Source organism: Hesperophylax consimilis, chromosome 26 (genome assembly GCF_061612785.1).
Source record: "Hesperophylax consimilis isolate HC1 chromosome 26, BYU_Hcon_1.0, whole genome shotgun sequence".
NCBI lineage: Eukaryota > Metazoa > Arthropoda > Insecta > Trichoptera > Limnephilidae > Hesperophylax > Hesperophylax consimilis.
The window spans coordinates 1,822,426-1,842,961 of record NC_142861.1 but is presented as its reverse complement, the minus strand read 5'-3'; the positions used below and the strand labels follow the sequence as shown (position 1 = coordinate 1,842,961).

The following is a 20,536-nucleotide window of genomic DNA, read 5'->3' as shown; positions in this document are numbered from 1 at the left end:
TTTCAGTATTAATTTGTTTTCTCCTTTGAATGTTTGAGCACTTATGGGCCATAGGCCCATTGTTGCCTATTGCTATCTTCCATTTTTTCTCAATCCTTTAACAACAACCCTTTAAAGTTCACCAGGGTTGTCGTTGGATATGTGGCTATGTCTTCTGGTTCTACAATGTGTCTTCCCAGGTATCTGAGCCTTGTTCCCAACAGAGCGGGACATTGGCACCAAAGGTGTGAATCAGAGTATCTTCATCCTCTTCACATTTCCTGCATCTGTTGGTGTTTTCCACTCCCAACAACTGCATGTGACTCCTGAGACAGCAGTGTCCCGTTAGTTGTCCTACCAGTTCCCTCAGCAAGTTTTTGTCCATATCGAGTAGTTTCTTGGTTTGTCTAGTGTCTGGTTTTTCTATGAATAGAAATACACATGATTCAAATTTGAACCGTGAGATGAATTGGGTAAACAATTTAACTATGTTAGAACCACTTCCTTCACTGAATCCCCTTGGGAGGATCGACCAGTTGGTAACACGGCATTTAAGTATTATAAATGTCTTTCTGAATTGCATGTTCTTCAATAAATATATTAAAGCAATTGGACTGAATTTAATTCATTCTACAAAGAATATCATAAACAAGGGTCCTGATTGGATCCTTGTGGACCACTTTTAGGGTACAACCATTTCGATGATTCGTTGTGTATATTAAGAAGATAATCTTAATAAAGTTTTAACTGTACTTAAATAAAAAAAAAAAACAAAAATTTTCATAAATTTTCAATCACTCCCTGACATTTCGCGCTTCGAATGTTAAAACTGAGAAATGTTCAATTGTAATGGTCTCCATAAGGAGCCTTGGAGCATACCGGATGATGAAACTTTGAGCGCTCTTATACCACCTACTGGTGCACAAAATATGAAGAAAAAACTAGCGTGTGAATATGAATCGGTATCAATTGAGATACTTTAAATGAATGCACTAAGTTTTATAAAAACTTAAAGATTATGAAGAAAATACGAGAAGTCAAATTATAACAATATATGTTGATTGGAGCTGGATAGGATTAAAACTGACCCTACGCTTACTGAATCTTGCACCATAGATTAATCGAAGAAAGTATGTTTCTTCCTCAGGGATTAATTAACTGGGTCAACAGTTCTTTTTTTTAGTACAAATCCAAAATTTCAATCAAATTAGTGCCAACGAGACTGAAAAAACCGCTTTAAATTTTGACCCCAGCCAAATAAGAGTGAATATTTTTTAAGGTAAGGATCTCATTTATAAAAAGATAAAACATAAATCATATTTTGTTTGCATTCAATATATTTTAAGAAAACAGAAATACACGACCTTTCTAGGCAAGAAGAAACAATACAACAGTCAAAATTGATAATAAATAATAAAATTAAATCAGTATCCAGTTAGTTAGTCTGTCGGTTCAAATAATGGATTAATATCCATGAATATGATGGATGGGCACATGATGGATGGGAACGTGGTGGACTGTGGGTCCAATCTTCTTGACCTGCGCCTGGAAGCCGTGGATGTCATCGGATTTGTAGTCCACGATGCGCACTGAACCGTCGGGTTCCACCAGGGAGTATTGGCCTACAAACATAACTGATTAGAAGTTATAAACAAGAGTGGATCTGTATGTGATCCTTGAGGAACATCAGCAAATAATTTGATTAATAGTATTCTAGAAGTATTGGCCTAAAAATTGATAACTCAATAGCAATGAAGGTAAGAAAACAATGAAGGTAAGAATTATAAATCATTTATAATACTAAACCTAAAGCGATCCTTGGTGCATACAAGATATGGAATAGTATACTTGAGATTTCCATTTTAACAGAACAAATAAAACACTACAGGGTAGAGAACTTAGGACGGGTTGTTTCGGAGAATCTGAACAATTCATCAAATTTCAACGTTAATTTTCAAGTTCTGTGAAAGACTTTTTCAAGTTCTGTTTTTATTTCAGTTTTGTCAAGCAACTAGCCTACAATGATATAAAAACAGAACTTGAATAAGTCTTTCACAGAACCCGAAAATGAACGTTGAAATTTGATGAATTGTTCAGATTCTCCGAAACAACCCGTCCTTAGAGATATTAGACGATATGAATTAACGGTAGTGGATAAGATCGAATCCTTGTAGAATACCTTCCGACTGCAGAAAAAGTAAAACCTTCAGTTATGTAACAACAAGGTGTTAATCCCATTGTTTTAAGATATTTTTATATTTACCCTTGACTAAACCTCCATCCCTGACTTCAGACTGTGTCTTGACATCTCCTGTGTGGTGGTCCTTCACTCCATAGTCGTAAGCGTATGCTGGGTAGGCCTGGAAATAATATCACAGTTCTTATTAGATCAGTCGGTTCCTTATTCTGGTCAAATTGTAGGGGTTCTTAAGTCGGTTCCTTATTGATGAGGTTTGTGACCCCACTCTGATTAAACACAAATAACTGCTCTGGATGTTACACACAAATAGATCAGTGAAACTTGGTCACTCCAGCGCATTAGTGACCTTCACCTGCTTCTCCGCCAAATACTTTGAAGTGATCATGAGTTTTTCCAAGTTGGAGTCCTGAGTTTGGCGAGCGGCGTGTCCAAAATATCGGAAAATACGCTGTAGACAGACAGTTAAAAGCCTATTGTGGAAGCCTGGCTATTACACAAATGAATAAATTTGTGCCTGTCCTTGAAACTCTAGGTATTTTTTTCAGCACCATATATCGAGGAATCTATCTGCTTTTTTGCAATATTTCAACACCGTACAGAAAAAGTGGGAACAAACACAATGAAACATAGTATATATTCTAATTCAGTGTTTAGACGAAAAAACGTAAAGCATTATGCATTCTAAATATGAATTTTTAAAAAAGTATGTGTTTTTATTCTTAACAAAAGAATTTAAAATCTTATTTCACCGAATTTCAAATAATGATGAAATGAAAATAATTCATTCAGAAAATTCAATTTATTTGGAATTTATTGCAATGCGGAAATACACACAAATTCTCCGTCTTCATTTCCGACGTCTTTTAGAAAGAACACGGTCAATATGCCAGAGGCCGTAAGGGTTAAATTAACTACTAAATCTTTTAACTTACATGCTGTTCCAGATGTACATGTCCATGTCCGCCTTCAAGACCTCCATAACCTCCCAGACCTCCAAGACCTCCGATGTGTCCCAGACCTCCTCCGAGGCCGCCCAGACCAATACCACCGTGGCCTAGGCCATGGCCCACGTGGCCAATACCCACGTGGGTAACGTGGCTATCATCTCTAACGATATTGCTGTGAGAGATGGCAGCATGGCCACTGCACATGGCAACTACAGCCAGGCAGATTGAGATCTATTGGAGTGAAAACATTAATTCATTATTACAGACTAAAACTACACTAAAAATTATGTTTAATTATGATGTATTACACTAAAAAAACTATGATCTTTACTTTTTGATTTTAAAGGTTTCCCAATATTCTTAAAATTTTGAAAATGTTTTTAATTGGCAGTATAAATACCTTTGCGAAAACCATTGTAATGATTATATGGTAGCGATCACTTTGAAGGAACAAGTGTGTACTGAATAACGGTCAAGATATGAAGGTATTTATATCCAATAATTGATTGCGTGTCTTCCTTTCAAATTTCACGCTCCTTTGCTTATTGCCAAATATCTTTAATCAGAGTGCACCTAATGCATTCTTAAACGGCACAGTTTTAAAGGGTGTGGTCTCCGACAACCATGACTATGGGAGATTGAGACCAAATTGATAATAAAAATCTGAATTGTTTTTGTTCTTGTAGTTTTATTTAGTTTTGTATTAAACTAAATTAATTTTATACCCCGTCTTATTTTTATAACTGTACTAGTGGAGACCGCATTGCTAATATCTTTCTCGGGCGCCTCCGACTGCTTCCACCATGCACTACTGTATACCACAATGTTACTGTTAAAAAACTACATTACATCGACTTTCATTCGACTCCATATCTCATTACGGTGCAGAGATATTGCGTTAAGGCGATGCACTACGTCGTCTAATATTTTAAATTGAGCCGCTATAAATAACAACCCTTACGTAGATGGCGATATGGTTTAAATTCCCGCATAAAACCATTCGCCTGTTTTGATTTATGCAAGAAAAAAACATGGCCAAAAAGTGCCTTTTATTTTATTTTGTGGATGTTCAAGCATATTTTTTTTTCGATTTTCTTATAAATAACTTAATTTGCCACATTATACAATAAAATCTTAACCGAAAATGGGTTCGTAAGTAGGAAATTTTGACTTTAAAGCAGTTTTCATTGGCCTTATACATTATTTTTTTCTGGGCTTATAAAAAGACTTATCTAAACAAGACTCGATTGTTTCAAAGGCCAAGATGTATTCTACTCGCAGTATTTAAATAAAGCATCTGAAACATTTCAAGGCTACCATATTTTCAAACCAAAAACATATGATTTTGCATTACTACGTATTGCATCGCCTTTAGTATACCTCGGGCATCATCGACTATTTCTACCATTCAGATCTAAACACTCCTGGCAATAATAAAAACTTTTCGAGTTTTGCGAGCGCGAACATATTCAGGTTTAATTTTTGTATATTACTAGCTGATGTGTACCCGGTTTTGCTGGGGATTATCCTTAGGAGATAGACATATGCCTTTACTGACTTTTCTCTAGACCTTTTTAATATATACAATCACGAACTTAAAAAAAAAAATACGACTTGATTACAAAACATCGATTTTTCTCTACTTTTTATAAATATAATATGCATGTTTTTGTTGTTTGTTTTTGGGGTGTTATGCCGTGTTGCGCTAACTCCTTCTTTAGCCGACGTTTCGGACAGCGTTGCAGTGTCCATCATCAGGGCAGATCCGGTAGATCCGAAGATGTGTAAATTTTGGCTGTCGAGTTTGTGTTTATTTGTTTGTTCGCCACAAGATGTCGCCACTTCCGTTGGCATTTCGCACTTGGACGGGCCCAGGCCACAAATAAATAAGCACAAACTCGACAACCAAAATTTACACATCTTCGGATCTACCGGATCTGCCCTGATGATGGACACTGCAACGCTGTCCGAAACGTCGGCTAAAGAAGGAGTTAGCGCAACACGGCATAACACCCCAAAAACAAACAACAAAAATGCTTTTGGCCGTGAGAATCTAAAAACTTACCATAATATGCATGTATTTTATACACAATCCTTCCGGAAAAATACGCTCATTGATAGTGAAAACCTTGTGAAAATACGTTGTGTAGTTGAGAAGAACTGAGCGCACAAACAGACAAACTTTGCGACTTTATTTTATACTATTTAGAGAAGTAAATATCTTGTCTTATATGACACCTTCAATAACACCAGAAAAGCTTTATGAAAAATGTTTACCCTTTTTTTTCATGGGAAATATTTTGTTTACATATAATTTCAATATTTTTTGCCCTTTTCATATTTTTTTTTTTTTTTTTACTAAATATTCAAACACATTACAATAATTTACAAATGTTTTCGAGGCTGATTGAGAAAAACATTTTTTTTAACAAAACTGCCCAACTGTTGGGGAGTGTTGTGAGTCATTATGGTTTATAAGTTGTAAAATTTCATTAATTGATGAAGCTAAAAATTAACAAATAGTTATAAAACTGGATGATAAATTTGATAACACAATATAATTAAGAAAATAAGAAATTTAACAAACTATTATTACTAAACAAACTTTAAAAAATATAACTAGAATAGTATAATTGTTATTAAACTTAGAATACATAAGATATAAAAATCAAAATGTACTTATTAGGAAAGAAATAATAGAAGGTAGGTACGTACAGAACTGAATTGTTCAAAGACCGAGCAGGCAATCTTGTATGAAATGGGTACTTAATAAAATGCAACAACAAAAACCGCATATTTGGAAGCTCATAAAATACCTTTAGAGGATATGTAAAAAAATATATAAATAGCTTTTTTTTAATTGTACATTAATTAACTATCCTTTCATTTATAACACGATTCAATCAATAAAAATTACAAATGGGTTCAAATAATCAATTATGTGAAAAATGTATCCAACGAAATTAAAACTTGTAATTACCGCTGGGTTCGTCTAAAAGTTGTTTGATTTGTGATTTGAAAGTTTTATAATTTTTTTCAGTTTTGATTTTATCTGAAAGGACATTAAACAATTTTATACCTTGATAAGTATAATGGTGTTGACAAGCACTAGTTTTACATTTAAGGATTTCTAAGTTACCACGTGATCTTGATCGGTTACTTATTTTTGTAGAAATTGTTGAATTCAAAATGGTCTTTATGAATTTGTAACAGTGAATTCTTTTTGAAAATTTTGATTCCGTTAAGAACCCTAAAAGAGTTAAACAGCTGCGTTGTTGGAAATATTGATGGTTTTCTTAAGATGACTTTCAAAATTAACCTCTGAACTTTTTCTACAGGCGAAAGGTTAGTTTTGAAATTCCCTCCCGAACCGATTTTACCATATTGTAATATGGATTTTTTTTTCCAATATTTCAATCACTCTCCTAATAAAGCAGCTGCTTGTGTTTAGGAGAGGACAACAAAATATTTTTACATTTGTTTTAATTAAACAAAAAATATTAGTAATTTAACAAAAAATAACAATAAAAGTAATAAAAATATAGGTTAGTTAATAAATGATTCAACGAATTGAAAAGGCAAAAACATATTTCTAAACAATAAGTAAAGTTATGAGGTGGTACAAGAGTATTTTAATTTAATTTTTTTAAATATTTTTCGTAGTTTTCTTCCGATCGTATATCAAGGGGTAATTTATTAAATAATTTTACACCCTTGAATATATAGTGATGTTGTGCTGTTGTGGTTCGTGCTAGTGGCACGGTTAGTCCTCCAACAGATATTATTCTTTTGCTAATATTCAATTGTGGTAAATTATTTTTACTACAGAAATCTTTATGTATTTGTAGAAGTGCAATTTTGTCATAAATTTTTGTAACTGGGGGAACCGGGAAATCTTGAAAAACATTTATAGTTGGGTAGTAATATGGCTTTTTTAAGATGATTTTTATTAATATTTTTTTAATAGTTTCCAATGGGAGTAGGGATGATTTATATGCACCCCCCCAAGCCACGATTCCATATTGTAGTACAGAGTGCGCAAGTGCATAGTAAATATCTTTTAGTATTTTTAATGATACAATATTTCTTAGTCTAAAAAATATATATATCAGTTTTCTCATTCTGTCTACTGTGGAATTTATTTGACTTTTCCATTTGATGTTATTATCAATAATTATTTCAAGATATTTTATTTCTTCTTTACTACTAATGTTTATACAGTTTAAGTTACAGGGAGCGATTCTAAGGAGGCAATTTCTTTCGTGATTTTTTATGTTTAGATTTACATTTGAGATATTCCCTGTTAGGCTATAAGGTATAAAATGGGTTTTTTCGACATTAAGTGTCAATAAGTTTTCGTCAAACCATAGTTTAACGATATTTATGGCATTATTAGCTGATACTTCGACCTCATTCCAAGAATTTCCTTCAATAGTTATCACTGTATCATCTGCGTAAGATATAATGTTTCCAATGATTGGGAGTTCAAAAAGTTCATTTACATATAATATAAATAGTAAAGGTCCCAAAACAGTTCCTTGTGGAATTCCAAAATCTATATTTTCTATTTCACTTAATTCGTTGTTTACTTTAACCTGTTGAGTTCTTTGATAGAGATAACTTTTTAACCATGTTTTAGCTTTGCCAGTAATTCCTATATTATTTAGTTTATTAATTAATTTTGAATGTGAGACACTATCAAAAGCTTTACGGAGGTCAATAAATATACTTAAGCACTTTTTGCCTCTATCTAATGTTTTGTAAATAAGCTTAGTTAATTCTGCAATTGCGTCTTGTGCGCTAAGTTTATCTCTGAAACCGTATTGACTAGGGTTAATACATTTTTGGTTATCTGTATAATCAGTAATTTGTTTTTTTATTACTTTTTCGTGTATTTTTGCAATGTTGGATAATAAGGATATTGGGCGGTAATTGTTTACTTCTTTTGAATCTCCGGATTTATATACTGGGATTATAATGGCTTTTTTGTAGTTAGACGGGAATATTCCGTATTTAGTACTTACATTAATTATATGCGTAATCGGTTTGGTTAGAAAATTGCAGTATTTTTTCAAGATTTCTGTAGTTATACCGTCGTATCCTGGCGCACTATCATTTTTAAGTGATTGTATTATGTTTTCAATATTTTTTTCTGTAGTCGGTTTAAAAATTGAAAGATTGCTATTTGTTATTTTATCTTCAAGTATGTCATCAGGTTGATAATTTTGGTCAATTTTATATGCAAGTTTTTGACCGACGGTGGCGAAAAATTTTTTGAAAATATTTTCGCACATTTTTGGTTCACGGATGGCATTTATTTTAGTTCCATTATTGTTTATGACATTTATTGTAGACTTATTTTTATTCATTATTTCATTTATAGTGTTCCATGATTTTTTAGGGTTTTCCTTTGTGAGGATTATTTTCTCCCTGTAATATTTTTCTTTTGTGTCTTTGATAATTTTAATGAGTTTGTTCCGGAATATTTTGTACTCATTTTTTACTTGGCTATTGGTAGGGTTTTTTTTGTATCTATGAAAAGTTTTTCTTTTTTCCGGATAGATATGAGTAATTCTTGCGTAATCCATGGTTTGATTTTCCTTAATTTAGAACTAGGTTGATTATTTATAAAGGTTCTACAGTCTGCGATATGAGCATTTAAAGTTTCTTCAAAGAAGTTTGCGCACATGTCTGGGTTTTGGCAATTTATTATTGAGGACCAAGATTCGTTATTTAATTTATTATTTAATTTTACATTGTTCAATTTGGAAATTATGTTAATATTTTTTCTAGAGTCATTTAATCCTAAGTTTTTATTTAAATCATAAATAAAAATATTTGTATGGTGATCTGTTATATCATTTTTCCATATAATAGATTTAATTTTTTCTGTGTGTTTAATATTGCTCCATATGTGGTCTAGGCATGATGGCGATTGGTTTGCAAATTCTCTTGTGAAATTATTTACACATGATATAAAGTTCATTTCATTAATAGCATTTATATAATCTATTTTATTTTTACAGTGGTTATTTGGACCAATATTAATATTTAAATCACCTATTACGATACAATTTAGATGGTTATTGTTGCATAGTATTTTTTTTAATTCTTCTATAAATAAAGATACATCAGAGCTGTGTGTTCGATATATTGCGATTATATTGAATGGCATATTATTTAAAATAAAATTTAATGACAAACAGTTTGCTTTGCATATGTGTATTTCTGTAATATTGATATCAGTAAATTTTTCTTTAGCGTATACTACAATTCCACTATTTTTATTAATCTGATAATTTGTATTGTAATTTTTGTAGTTTGGGATGATTGGTATATTTATGTTTGCATGTATGTGCGCCTCAGATAGTATTATGAAATCTGGCTGTGAACATAATGTATTTAGGGATACCAGAATTTCATCTATGTTTTTATTTATACTTCTAATGTTTAGGTGCAACATTGTTAGTCTATTTATTATATTGTCATAGATCTTATTGCATTCACTGGCTGCTTCACATACGTATTCTTCTATATTTAGATTTTTATCAATTTCGCTTAAGTTAAAATTTTCCATTGCATTTATTTACGACTACGATTTATTTGACGGCCGGCATAGTCCAGTGGTAACGCATTGGACTGCCATTCCGAAGGTCGCGGGTTCGAACCCGGCGTGCGCAAATAAATTTTATTTGATTAATTTGTGTTATTTCACAATTAATTAATTAAAATAATATATAGTATGTTTGCGGCACGTTCCAGAGTGGAAGATACTACCAGTATCGCCCTGGTGTAAGACCACCATTCAGAATTGAAACGTTGCTCCAAATGGCTTTAGCCGTGTTTAGTGACTAGATCTGAATAGCCAGGTACTTCCCCACCTTTCTCTTTCCCTTCCCCCCTTACCTTCAGCCTCACAACATCCCCCAATTGGGGATGCCATAGTCTCACTGGCTCCAGACGGAAGCAGTTGGGACTTTTGTGAGGTATTCACTATAAAAAAAAAATAAAAAAAAATTTAGGTGTGATAAGATATGTATATATAATTCTACGAGTAAATGAATAAGTAATAATGCTCATAATTAGTGTAACACTATTCTTGCTCGATTTCAGTTCATATCTGAAATTGTAGGTTTTTATTTTTTCTATAAGATTTATTTTATGTTTAGATAATACTCGGAGACATAGTGAGTGTTTGTTTAATTGACAGCAAAAATTTATTTGATTCGTTCTTCTTTTTATAATAATTACAATAAAAAATAGCGTGTGTAAGAATATATCAATAGTACAAGTGAACATATAGTGTCGAGATTTATTGCATATAGAATATTGACAGCATGATATATGGGTTAGTAATGTATATAATAATAATTTTGACAAATTAATATATCTATAATTAGACTTTAGTATTCTATAATTCACTAGCCTTCGATAAACGCAGTTGTGGATTGTTATTGTATTATATATTTTCTGGTAGGAATATAAAAATGTAGAACGTAGATGTAATGTATTGTAATAATAAACATAAAAGTGTAGTATGTAGAGATGTGTTATCACGAAGAAAATATTTAGGTTTTTTATCTTCAATATAGAGAATGATTTAAATTTTTTGGTTTTAAATACATATATCCTGACTTTAAAGTATGTAGAATGATGAAAGATTTGTCGGTTTTTTAATGTATAGACTATAGAATTATTATTTTTTTATATCTTGTGGATATTCAAAAATACATGCGTATTTGTAAGACATTGAGAATAGACATGAGATATTTTTATAGACATCTTTAAAATTTATAACAATATTCCAATTTTTGTTGCGTAAGAGCAAGTATTTTTTTGTAATATTGACAGTTAGTTTGATTATGGACATTTTTTTTTAATTGTTAGTATCATTTTTGAATATTTCTTAGAATTTTCAGTTTTAATAGTAAGTATACTTGTTTTATATACTGGAGATTGAAAAGAAAAATCATGTTTTTTTAAAGCATATTTCAAAGCATTATTAATTTTGTTAGTTTTTAAATTTTTGAATGTGCAGGTACATGCATCATATATTGACAATAAACATGAGTTACTATGAAAAATATACCTTGAATCCAAATTAGTATTCAATTTTCTGTTGTGCGAATGCCAGAATTTTTTTATAATATAAACAGTTGGTTTTATCATTTGCATTATGATTGGTAGGAAATGACAGTTGAAATCTGTCATTTTGAAAAGTGCAGTTTACACATCTCGGTTGATTTGTTGTAGCTTGACATTCTTTGAACAAGTGAGCAGCTCCACAGTGCGAGCAGGAAGGTAAATTGTTTTTCTCTTTCTGGTTGCAGTTGCTTGATTTATGTCCGTAGCGTAGACAGAAGTAGCATTGTATTACTGGGCAGGCGTCGCCAACCGTAACTCGCTGATAGCCAATGTTTATTTTTTCTTTATTTAATAGAATCATCCTGGTTGTGCTGTCTACTTCTACTATGTAGTTAGCGGTGTCATTGTATTTGTTTTTAATTATTGCTTTTATGTTAAAAATAGAATTTTTTTCTGTTTCTTGCGTTACAATTTTGATATCCTCATTTTTGTCCAAGATATCGTCAGTAAAATCTTCTTTGATAAAGTCGTTGAAAATTCCTTTGAATATCATTGTTGGTTTTTTCTTTGTTAATTCTTTGCAGTCAATATCATGTAGATCTTTAGAAATTAAAGTTTGTAGTTTTTTAGCATCTTCTTTATTAACACAATCGATTACAATTCGAATTTGGGAGATTTATTTAATGCCTTCAATGCATATTCCTAATTGGCTGGTTTTAAAGTGCCTTTGAATTTTATTTTGTATTTCTGTTGATGTGTCTTTATTTTTTGGAGTAATTAAGATACTGTACTTGTTTTTTATATTTTTTTGTTTTTCTATATCAGTATTTGCAGGCTGATTATTCTCCAGAAAGCCCATTTTGGTAGCAACAAGGCTTATATTCCCTAGCAGTGAGTTTTGGTGACAATTTCCCCATTTGTTCTTTTGTAAACTTATTGCTTGGGTCCATTATAGTATTTTGTAAGGAATTTATAATTTGGTTTGCCGCAGAGATGAAAGAAAAGGTGTCACTGGTGTCCATGGTACTGCTTCGAAATGTAGAGCGGTATGTAGAGCGGATTGTGCAAGAGAAAGATATATCATTTTTCTTACTCTAGTTATAGTATTTTTGATTTGCTCGCTCCATTTTAATTGACTGTCAACTATAAAACTCAGATACTTAATGCTATTTTTGCCCGTTATGGGTGAACATTTCACATGGTTACATTTTTTTTTCACACTCGTAAGAGTGGAATTTAATTGTAACATTATTTTTAAGGTTTTTTTTTTTCAACGAGAATGGGATAAAATATGTTTTCGGAATTTGCGTTGTTTCCTTTTGTTATCAGTATAGTGTAATCTGCATACGATACGATATCTCCAAATATTGGGAGTGTGAACATATTATTTACATAAATAGTAAAAAGGATTGGACCGATGACAGTTCCTTGCGGTTTGCCAAAAGATGTAGTTATGGGTTCGCTTAAGGTATTATTTATTTTGACATATTGGAGTCTCTCTTTTAAATAACTTTGGAACCATGATAGCGCTTTTCCGATTTTCTTTAGTTTTTATATAAGTTTGGAATGCGACATGTTATCGAATGCCTTGCGGAGGTCAATGAAGATACCAAGACATTTTGGAATGATTGTCGATTTTAGTTTAGCAATTGCATCTTGTGTGCTGAGATTGTCACTAAAGCCAAATTGATGTGGACTCATTATCTTTTATGTAGTCGTTGAGTTTTTTTTTAACAATTTTTTCATAGATTTTCGCTATATTAGCTATTGGACGATAGTTAGAAATATTTTCTGCATCACCAGATTTAAAAATTGGGGTAACGATAGTTTTCTTATAATTATTTGAAAATACACCTTTTTTTAACTGGTGTTAATTATATATATATATTTTTTTTTTATAGTGAATACCTCACAAGAGTCCCAACTGCTCCCGTCTGGAGCCAGTGAGACTATGGCATCCCCAATTGGGGGATGTTGTGAGGCTGAAGGTAAGTGGGGAAGGGAAAGAGGAAGGTGGGAAAGTAACTGGCTATTCAGATCTAGTCACTAAACACGGCTAAAGTCATTTGGAGCAACGTTTCAATTCTGAATGGTGGTCTTACACCAGGGCGATACTGGTAGTATCTTCCACTCTGGAACGTGCCGCAAATATACTATATATTATTTTAATTAATTAATTGTGAAATAACACAAATCAATCAAATAAAATTTATTTGCGCACGCCGGGTTCGAACCCGCGACCTTCGGAATGGCAGTCCAATGCGTTACCACTGGACTATGCCGGCCGTCAAATGAGAAATTGGTTTGCTGATTTTCTTATGTACGGCTTTCAATGTTGTAACCGTTATATTGTTGTATCCAGGACTTGCCGGTGACCTTAAACTTATTATAGTATTTTGAACATCTTTGTCAGTTACTGAAACAAAGGTTTGGAAACCTTCCTCAGAAAATGTGTTTTGTTCTGGTTGGTTAGTTTGTTTATTGTCAAGGATAATATAACAAGGTTTGTACCGACATTTTCAAAATAAACATTAAAAACATTACCACATAGTTTTGGGTTTTTTTTGTGTCAATGGTAATTCCCTGATATGAGATTTCCTTTGGTACTATTCGATTTGTGCTTTTGTTGGTTATTGTGCTGATGATCTTCCAGATTTTTTTTGCTCCCTTGACCAGCGTCTTTGATTTTGTCACGAAAGTATTTTTATTTTGTCAGTCTAATTAAGAGCGTAAGTTTATTTCGGTATTTCTTGTAAAAATTAACGATTTTTGGGTCGTTTGGGATTTTTTTGGAATCGTGGTAATATTTTTCTTTGTTTCTGATTGATATGACTAGGTAATTATTTTGTTATCCATGGCTTTATTAATCTATGTTTAGATTTTGGTTTATAATCTGTTTCTATTGTAGATAACTTTGATGTGATTTTGAAAAATTGTTTCGAAATTTTCTGAACATATGTGTGGATTTTCCGGTTGAAGAACAACATTAACTGATGACCAGTTTTTCATTTTAAGATTTGATCCTAAAATTTCCAAATTCTTTTTTTTTCATACTTTGTTTCACCAATTTGATTAGATTTTATATTTCTTCTATCAATATTGTGAAAGAATATACAAGTGTAGTGATCAGTAATATTAATTTCCATAATATTGACACGGTTTTTTCAATGTTATTGTATGGTATCAATGGTATCCTTCATAGTTAGTAATAATTGTTTCATTTCAATGATGTTGATCAGATCCATGCGTGCGATAGATAGCAATAACATGGTGAATATTTTATTTCACTTTTACACGCAGTTTTAAGCAGTAATTTCGGTAACTGTAACATTTTTGTGTGTATTCAGTATAAACACCGCAATACAACTGCATTTGTTAATGTGTATTGTAGACGAGTGATATGTATAGTTAGGTATATTGTACCGGGCTTTAGCATTATATATATATTTAAATGCGCTTCTGTTAACACAATGATGTCCGGTAATATTTTGCGAAGGCTTTTTTTTTTGGTTTTAGGCATTTCACCCTGAAAAGAGTGCTTTGTGCCGGTAACAGTTAAAAATAACAATTTAATCATTGGACTCATTTAGATCGCTAAAACAAATTAAATGTTGAATTCATTCAGGTTAATAAACTTACATAAAGCTGTATGAACACGAGAATTGTTAAGAGATAAAAGGTATGAAATGTTAAGGGGGGACTGGTGTGTGATTTTAATAAGACGGCGGTATATGTTCTTGAAAGATGAATGATTTTTACAGTTAAAGAAAACGTGGTCGAGGGTTTCCTCTTCCACACCGCACTGGCAGACCGGATCATCCAAAACTCTAATTCTAGCCAAGTGGGATGCAATTGAACAGTGACCAATTCTCATTCTCGAAATACATGAAATGAATCGTTTTGACAGTTTTTTACCGTGAAACCATGGCTTAGCAGGGATATGGTTTTGAATTCCAGCATAGAAAGATCCAGTTATTATTTTGGAGACTGCCCAATTTTCTTCCCAGGCATGAGTCATGTTGGATTTAAGAATCGGGAAGACATCGGAGATAGGGATTCTAAAATTTAGTGGGATAGTTCCGGAATCTGAACCAGATTTGGCGAGAGAATCGGCCATCTCATTACCCTCTATACCCAAATGGGCAGGGACCCAGGCCAATATCGTCTCAAACCCAGATTCACTTAGAGAATTGAGGAGATTTTTAATTTTACATATAATATTGTCTTCCGGATAACATAGAATATTTGACATAATTTTAGTTAGAGCACTTAGCGAATCAGTACATAGTAAGGCTCGATGAATGTTGAGAACCTGGATTTGATTTAGCGCTTGTTCAATTGCAAAGCATTCAGCTGTAAATATGGAAACTTCTTTCGGTAATTTATAAGTGAGATTGATGTTGAATTCTGGACTATATATCGATGCTCCACATCTTTTATTTTCAAATTTGGAACCATCAGTGTAAAGGATGGAAAATCCAGGGAATTTTGAAGCCACAATGCTTTTAAAACAGTCATCCACATTATGAAATTTATTTGGGGAAGATAAAATATTCTTCCGAAAGTCTGATGTTATTGTGTTCGGCATAAAAGTGATTGCCTTAAATGGAATATTGTATATAGGAAGATTGGGAACTTCTTGAAGATATTGGAGGGAAGATGACAGAGAATTATAGAGATGAAAACTTTTAATTAGGAGAGGAAAACATTTTTTTTCACTCAATCTTTTGTTAGACTTCAAATTAACACTTAGCAGATTAAGACTTTGTTTAATAGGATGATGTGATAACGATAAAGCCTTGAAAATATATTTATTGGCAAGGAATTGCCTTCTGAAATATAATGGAGGCTCCCCACATTCCACCTGAAGCGCATTAATTGGAGAAGACTTCATAGCTCCAATAATCATTCTGAGGGCTTTTGATTGAATTCTTTCCATTTTCTTATCTAAATATTTAGGGAGGGGGTCAAAAAGGAATGTGCCGTAATCCAAGTGGCTCCGAACTAGGGAATTATACATTAATTTAAGAGTGGTAGGATGAGATCCCCACCATACTCTGGAAACTGCTCGCATCATATTAAGTCCCTTTTCGCACTTTGTAGAAATTATCTGAATGTGTGGAAGCCAGGAAAGTTTATGGTTCAAAAGAAGACCAAGGAATTTGATTTGAGTAGCGGTTTGTAGAGGCACATTATCAAAAGAGATTGAGAAGTGGGGAATTTTTCTTTTGCGCGTGAAAGCTACGACCCTTGTTTTAGATGCCGCCAGATTCATCCCATTTATTGACAACCAGCTTTTAATATATTGTAAAGCCAAATTCATTTCCTTAGCTGCAAGAATAATATTTTTATGTAACAAATATATAAGGATATCATCCGCAAAGTAAAGTCGCTTGATAGAAAAAGGAATTACTGAGTCTAGGTCACTAATATAAATATTAAACAACAGAGGACTGATAACAGAACCCTGGGGTAAACCTCTCCATAGTTTTCGCCTTAAGCATTTAGAGGAAGACTCAATAATAATGGACCTATCTGTGAGCAAATTAATAATAAATTGGACTAGTTTCGGGGGGATTTGTTTTTTAATTAGTTTTTCTTTCAAAACATTCAGTAAAACATCATCGTAAGCTGATGAAAGGTCAAGGAATGTGGCCAATGTATAAGAATTTAGGGATTGAGAAACTCGGATATCAGTTGTGAACAAACTTAAATTATCCATTGTAGATTTCTTTTTCCGAAAACCATACTGATTTGGTGAGATAATATCTTGACTTTCAACAAACCACTCTAGTGTGTTTTTTATCAAACGCTCCGCTACTTTCATCAAACACGATGAAAGAGCAATAGGTCGATAAGACGAAATTTCAGATGGATTTTTTCCAGGTTTTAAAATGGGAATGATTTTTTGAGATTTCCAAACATCCGGAATTAGTCCTGTTTCAAACATATTATTAATAAGAGATAAGAAATATTCAACCGCCATATCAGAAAATGATTTAATGAAACTATAAAATATTCCATCGGGACCCGGAGAAGAGTCAGAAAGGGCTCTTATCACTCGTTTCATCTCATCAATGGAGAAAGGAGCATCTAGCCAGTTAGAGTGAGATGGATACGGCTTAATAGAAGGCATTTCTTCACATCCGGCAACTGATGGGGGCGCTATTTTATCCGCAAATCCTATAAGAATTTCTTCTGATATATGTTTGATTCTCGGCGGAGAATACGATGATCCGAATTTTTTTAAGCTAGACCAAACTGAAGACTGGGGAGTTTCCGGAGACAGGTTCTCACAGAACTTCCGCCATCCAGCGCGCTTCTTATTTTTCAAAATTCGTTTGGTTTCTGCCTGGGCTTTTTTAACTGATAAAAAATTTTCTAGTGACATACACTTACGAAAAGAGGAAATTGCTATTTTTCGAGAGTTGACGGAGCGAGTGCATTCCTCGTCCCACCACGGAGTAGAGTGTTTTATTTTAATGTTCGCCTTGCGTTTCGGGATGGATTTTTCTGCTGCATTTATAACCATAGAAGGAAACGTCTCACATTGTATTCTGATGTCTCCCGGGGACGATTTTGTTAAATTAATAAGGTTATCTAGTTCAGAAGAGAAAGTGCTCCAATTCGCATCTTTCGTTCTAAATTTGAGATTATTTTTAACTGGGGGGGAATAAGTGTTAAATTGATGGTGGAAGCGGATTATAATTGGGAAATGATCACTAGAGAGGGGATCGTTTAGGATGTCCCAAGAGCATTTAGATGCTAACGAATACGAACAAAGAGATATATCAACAGCACTTTTCCTTTGATGAGGGGGGGTGAATCTGGTTGGAGATCCGTCATTTAAAAAACATAGGTTATGGGAATCAATAAAATCTAAAAGATTGCGGCCAGAACGATTTGTTATTTCGCTACCCCAAGAAGGGGAATGTGCATTAAAATCTCCAAGGATCATATAAGGGGAACAAATCTGGCTTAAGATTGGTGCCCATTCATTTTCAATAAAAGTCGTAGAGGGAGGAATATATATTGACAATATTGTGATATCAGATAAGACAGCTGCTATTATCTGGATATCGTCGGAGGGAGTATGAATATTAATTTCTTTAAAAGGGATAGAATTTTGGATTATCAGAGCCGAGCCGCCTTTACCATCCAGTCTGTCGTGTCTGAGACAATAATAACCTGGAATTCTTAAGTGAAAGGAGGGTTTTAACCACGTTTCAGAAATGGCGGCTACTGAAACGTCGTGTTCGTCGAGTAATTGAATTAGGTCAGATTTGTTAGCGAAGAGGCTTCTACTGTTCCACTGAAGGATTTTGTTCAGTTTCGAAGCCATTGGGGAGGCAGGATAATAAAGATTTAATGTAATCGGCAGCGTTGGACGGTACAGTATTGTTGTTTGTAAGGATAGAAATTAAAAGGGTAATTAAAGTGTGTATAAAAGAATTATTATTCATTATTTCGGGGGGAGCAGGAGGGGAAGAATTACCATTAATAGCACACCCATTGGGCGTCTGGGATTTGGCATTCCCATTCGGGCTGGCCAAAATATTATTCAATTGTTTTTTATCAAGGTAAGGTGTATATTTTGGGTTGGGTTTGACTGGCTTGAGAATAGTTTCTCTGTGAGAACATGACGTTGAATTCAAAAAGGTGGTTGTTTGGAAAGGAGCTGAGGACGATGTCATCTCTGCGAACGATTTTTTCGCAGGAGAGATTAACTTTGAGGCCTGGAAGTACGAAATGTTGTCGGTAGCCATTTTATGTTTTATGTTCTTCTGTCTTGTTAATTCCGGACAGGCTAGACTGACCGCGGTATGTGCACCCGAACAGTTAATGCAAATGGGATCATTGGAAGATTTCGGACATTGATCCAATGGGTGAGCTTCTCCGCAATAGTAACAACGTGGGGGGGAGCGGCATACGGATTTCGAATGTCCGAACCGGCAGCAGTTGAAACATTGAATTGTTGGAAATTTATAAACTTCGACGGGAAGCGAGGTATAGTAAATTAACACACGAGACGGTAGGGATTGTCCCTCAAATGTAACAACAACAGACTGGGAAGGTTTCCAGATCGTGTTTCCGTCAGTAGAATCCTTGTAGTTCAGTCGACGTACTTTTAATACTTTCGGGGTTCCGTGAGAATTATTCAAAGCATCAACAATTTCAGCCTCTGGGATCTCCGCGGGAATTCCTCGCACAAGACCCATTCTCGAAAGGTTAAATGTAGGGATGAACGATTTATATTTATGATTTGAGAGTGAGTCAATTTTTTTTACAAATCCATTTGCGGAAGCGGCAGTGTTAAACTCGATAGATAATTTATATCGCCCTTCCGGTTTAATTGAACCGTTAACAATACCAAGGTTATTATTTTTTGAGTCAAATACGAATTTTCCAAAATCTAAAGGATGAATAAGTTTTCCCTGTTCAGTTCTCTGAACATTAACGGTAAATGGACCGGAAGCTGAAGCAGGATAAAGTAATTCAGTACTTTTTGCATTATCGCTAGTTAAAGTACTTGGCTGGATGTTAATATTGGTGTTAAGGTCGTTAGGGGTCGAGGTTTGTTGAACCGGCGGTATAGATTTAACTTTCGATGGAATGTGAAGGCTTTGCGATGGTCGTCGTTTACGAGATGGGAGCGTAATAGAAACCTGGCTCGTATTAGATTCCGAATCAGAAAAATCCAATATCGACCCTGGGTCGGGAGGTCTGTCTTCATCTTCCTCCATTATATAAAAAAAAACTTAACTTTTAAAAATTAAACTGAAAAAATAATACGCAGTCTATTTCATTGACTGTACAAACAAAAACGGATTAGCCGTAAGCAGGAATGCAAACAAATAGGTAAACGATAAACAATATTAAATAAAATGTAACAATAATCTCTTATCTGTACGCAGCGCAGGAACGGGCGAACGGCACTCAGCAATAGTAAGGTACACACAACCACTGTTGACCGCGGCTCGAATCGGACTCCTTGCGAAGGCTTAATGTTAGTACAAACTCTTCCAGGTTTTTTTGTAAACTTCGAATGTTTTGATGTAGAACAACGAATGTAGTCGGGACTTTATTTAATAAGTCATTACATTTTACTGATTCATCGCAAATATACTGTGAAACTTCTGTTGATTTGTCAATTTCCTCGATTATGAAGTCATCCATCACTTATTTATAGTCGATTCTCTGTTATGCTGTGATGGACATTCTTTTTCGGTAAAGGCATTTTTCGCTATTTGTACTAGGTTAGGTATTATTTTTTTGTCTCAAGCGATAGCATTTTACGATATATTTGTTTTTTTCGCATTCGCTA

At 33.6% G+C, this 20,536-nt stretch overlaps 1 protein-coding gene across 1 annotated transcript; it reads right to left on the bottom strand.

The window, feature by feature from the left end:
• Positions 1-1,443: 1,443 nt before the first annotated feature.
• LOC149410966 (uncharacterized) lies at positions 1,444-19,430 on the bottom strand. The gene is made up of 5 exons (XM_089647608.1): positions 19,238-19,430; positions 5,365-5,384; positions 3,112-3,357; positions 2,243-2,339; positions 1,444-1,601 (listed from the first exon to the last, which is right to left on the bottom strand). Exons 1-5 carry the CDS (start codon positions 19,428-19,430, stop codon positions 1,444-1,446), a joined length of 714 nt encoding a protein of 237 aa, XP_089503734.1.
• Between the last annotated feature and the right edge of the window lie 1,106 nt (positions 19,431-20,536).

What these genes read in the sequence shown, in the direction of transcription:
- LOC149410966 (XM_089647608.1), bottom strand. Translation starts at nt 19,430, where the DNA reads ATGGGTCTTGTGCGAGGAATTCCCGCGGAGATCCCAGAGGCTGAAATT. An exon ending in ATGTACATCTGGAACAGCAT is followed by an intron (nt 2,340 to 3,111) that starts GTAAGTTAAAAG and finishes TATTATTTCCAG; the next exon opens with GCCTACCCAGCATACGCTTA. An exon ending in GGATGGAGGTTTAGTCAAGG is followed by an intron (nt 1,602 to 2,242) that starts GTAAATATAAAA and finishes TTATGTTTGTAG; the next exon opens with GCCAATACTCCCTGGTGGAA.